The sequence below is a fragment of the Cupressus sempervirens genome, chromosome 7 (assembly GCF_028749045.1).
Source record: "Cupressus sempervirens isolate cs-2001-9-10 chromosome 7, ASM2874904v1, whole genome shotgun sequence".
NCBI classification, from domain to species: Eukaryota; Viridiplantae; Streptophyta; class Pinopsida; order Cupressales; family Cupressaceae; genus Cupressus; species Cupressus sempervirens.
In genome coordinates this window covers 473193664-473197712 of record NC_143124.1, presented here as the reverse complement: position 1 = coordinate 473197712, position 4049 = coordinate 473193664, and the positions used below count along the sequence as shown (strand labels likewise).

At 34.4% G+C, this 4049-nt stretch overlaps 1 protein-coding gene across 1 annotated transcript; it reads right to left on the bottom strand.

The window, feature by feature from the left end:
* Positions 1-225: 225 nt before the first annotated feature.
* Positions 226-1999, bottom strand: LOC149547605 (scopoletin glucosyltransferase-like). Its single transcript, XM_089794766.1, has one exon. It carries the CDS (start codon positions 1758-1760, stop codon positions 339-341), a length of 1422 nt encoding a protein of 473 aa, XP_089650892.1. The 5' UTR covers positions 1761-1999; the 3' UTR covers positions 226-338.
* Between the last annotated feature and the right edge of the window lie 2050 nt (positions 2000-4049).

The window sequence follows — 4049 nt, the reverse complement described above, 5'->3', positions numbered from 1 at the left end:
AATTAAGTTTTATGCACCTGACGATTGCATAAGTAATCCTCCTGTAGGCAGGAACTTCAGAAAAAAACCTAAAACTTCAAAAATATGTGAGGAGAGTTTGGAAAATAACTCCTTTGCTAAGATATGAGTTTCAGTTTCCTGTTCGGACGTTGCCAACCACAAACTTTACCTTTTGGCAACTTATAGTAAATTTTTGGTTAAAATATAGTGCACCTTACTACGTACTTCACCAAAAGAAAACAGAGACTTTTATATTCAAGTATCTCCATATTAAAAAATAAACATCATTGCGATCTGTTACGATTATATCCACAAATTTACATCCGAGCAAAATATTTTTACTTAGCTTCATGTACGACAAGGCCGAGAATGTAAGATACAAGACCTTTAACGCTCGACTTGCTCGACTTGCATGAGGAGTTTCCATTAATGGATTCCTTAAGCTGCAGTGCCCGTTGACACATTTCTTTTCCAACTCCCTCTGTCATGGCCGCCTTCACTGTTTTTTCCACAACTTCACTACTCGGAACTGTGTCATATCCCTCGCAGATCTGCAATCCAATCCCCAACTTCTCAATTACCAATCTGGCGTTAAAAAACTGATCGAACGCCATTGGCCACGCCACCATCGGAACTCCAGCGCTTATGCTCTCCAACGTCGAATTCCATCCGCAGTGACTCATAAAACTCGCAATTGAAGGATGGAACAGAATATCGAGCTGCGGCACCCAGCCGTGGATCACCATTCCTCTGTCTCTCGTTGCTTCCATGAAACCCTCTGGAAGATAATCGCAGGAATTAACTTGGCCTCCGACTGGATCGTTAATCGTCCAAATGAAGGGCTGATTACTGGCTGCGATGCCCCTGGCGAGGTCTTTCGTCTGGTCTTCCGAAAGAAAAGCCTCAGATCCAAACGAAATGTAAAGGACGGAGTTTTCCTTTTGTTTGTCAAGCCAACGGATGCACTCCGACTCATTGTCGATCATCCCCTGTTGGGGTTTGAGAACTGGAGAAGCTATGTACCAGGCGGGTTTACCCGTGGATTCCTCTAAATATTTCACGTACTCTGCTTCGAGCCTCTCAAAAGTGTTGACGAGCGTCGCAGCGCAGCATTCTTTCCCCGAGGAATAGGCCTGCCGAAGCCCGGGAAGCATATGAGGCAGCTCCGGAGAGTCATACTCGCTTCTGAGCATATGAGGCAGCTCCGAACGCCTCAGATCTACATTCACACAGCGATCCCTAATCTCTATGATCTGACGGTCGCTTATTATTTCCGACACCGGATTCGTAAACAGAAATTGTAGAAGAGAAGCCGACATTGCCCCCGTTGTGTGGAACACCACGCGCGGAATCCCAAATTTGGAGGCGGATTGAGCAGTCCAGGCTAAGAAAACGTCGCTTATGATGCAGGCGGGCTTCTCTGATGTTTCAGCCATCATCTGTTCCAACCAGTCTTCAAATGGGCGGGAAAGCTTGTGTGAAGAGATGAAGAGCAACACGGCCTGGGTGTGGGAAAGAACGTCGGTGCTTTCGCAGCCGGGAGGGATGCCTGGAATGGTGGGGAGAGAAAGAGGGACAATATGAATGTTGGATCCGACAGCCTGCGATCGCAATTTGGGGGCAGATGCAGTGGTGGTGAGGAAACTGACGGTGAGACCTTGGGAAGAGAGCATCTTAGCCAGGCTGAGGAATGGTATGAAATGGCCCTGCGCCATGTAAGGAAACATCACAACGTGTTTCAGTTCTTTACTTTCTGCCATTGCAAAATGCTCTGATTCTGATCACAGCCCACAGGAGACGTCTTCTCTCAAATCTCCAAACCAGAATTTTTGAGGTTATAATTTATCTGTTTTTGGTGTTTTCTGCGGGCCTGCCATGCCGGCTTTGGGAGTCCAGATTCTCCAGACTGATGTGAAGCCTTTTTGGTGTTTAATGTTTGACCGGATGTGTTTGCTTGCTTAAGCAGGGATTCTACCTCGATTAATGTAAACATCAGGACGACATTCTTTCGGGTGTTTTGTCCGGCAGCACTGCTGGATTTCACATCGTGCTCTTCTAAGTAAACTGAGATGCAAATTGCCCAAATGGAAAGCGAACGCACAAGATAAGATTTTCCCATTGAATTTTTTATATACGTTCTCAGACAATAAAAACTTACAACCGCCATTAAACAGGGTCAATTCCAGTGTAGAATGTATTTTCAATTTTGAATGTTAAATTATGGTTGGCGGTTTAAAGGAGAATCTTTCATCTTTTGGCAAGGAGCAATTGGACACAATTATTTTTATCAATTTAAAAATATTATTAATATTTGTTAAATATCTTTGAAAAAAATTAGTTTCAATAATTTTAGAACAAAATAATTTTATTTTCATCTTTTCCTTATTTTATCATTGGAATAATATAGTATTAATAAAATTATCAAGTTTCTTGAATTTTAAATCTTAATTTTTGAAACTTTAAAATATTTTTGAACTTGTCACTTTCCCCCCTTCTATACCTAGACCTTAGGCTAATAAACATATGAAATTTTTAAAATTTTCACTTGAAATTACAATATCAATTTTGGGACCTAGTGAGAATAAAAAATGTTGTCCTTTTATGATGAACATTTGAAATCAATCAAAGTATTTTGGTAGGTTTGAAGAAACCTCTAGTCAAAGTATTTGGCTAGTTTGAAGAAACCTCTAGGCAACTCTTAAGATGGCATATGGCATTGCTACACACTTGATTCTCTTTTCCATTTAATTTGATATATTATTAAAGAATAAGTTCTTTTTTTCCCCCTATTTCTTAATGGAAGATGTTTACCAAATGACTTTTTGTTAATTATATTACAGTACTAGATTCAAACAACTTCAACTAAGAGTTGACTTTCATTTTAAATTGTATTTATTTATTTTTTTTCCTACAATATAAGTTTAACTTAATTTAATTGTAAGTTCATAAAATCTTTTAAGATAAACCAAACTTATTGTTTATTATTTAAGCTTCTAATAATAAAATAATTGTCATAATATGTAAAATTACAAGATCCAAAGTCTCCTAACTTCAATTATAGTCTTTCTTTTAAAATTATCATTTTAATATTCTTATAATATTTTTAAATTTAATTAGACATTAAAAACTCACATTATTTAAAAAACATTTCAGTCTTAAATTGATCTATAATAATAGCTCAAAACTTTCGCTTATTACTCTACACATTAATGGTGATTAATTAAAAATATTGAAGTCAAAATGAATATTTATTAAAAAATAAATAAAGACAAACATAAAAGAAGCATAAATCTTGCATTGTATCCCCAACTATAACTTATAGAGGATTAAATAGATACAACACAATTTAAGAGATTATTTTTTTCAATGATTGTGTTCCCATTTTTATTTGAAACAACATAATATTAGAAAAAAAAAATTGTTTTTCTTATTTATTTTTTAAAATGAAGTTATTCTTTAATATTTTCTATTTATAAAATTATGTTTAGTATATGTGGATGAAAATTATATAGATTGTTTATTATTATTGTACAAAGATATTAAAATATTGAACTTAAATGTTGTCTATTTAACTTTTTTTAATACATTATCACTCATGAAGTCTTATTTGCTAGTTCATTTTATTTATTTAGTCGATAGACTATGTAAAATTACTGTTAATTATTTTCAGACTAGTTTTATCTCACTCTAACTTTAACTCTTGTTTTTTATCCTATTTATTTAATTTAATTAGCTATTATCTACATTGTTAACTCTTGCTTTTCTCTTATTTATTTATTTATCTTCATTTTTAATTCTTGTATTTAATTTATAAATTAATTTATCTATACTTTTAACTCTTATTCTTTTTCTATTTATTTAGAAAATTAATTGGTTGTTATCTCCACTTTTAACTCATATTTTTCTTTCTTTTTATTTAATTTTAATTTCTAAAATTGATTAAAGTTTTAGTTTTTAAATTATTTTAATTAGTGTAGTTTTTTTTTACTTTAAATATTAATTAATGTCAATAGGCATTCTACAATGGTAGAATGAGTGGAGTGGAAATG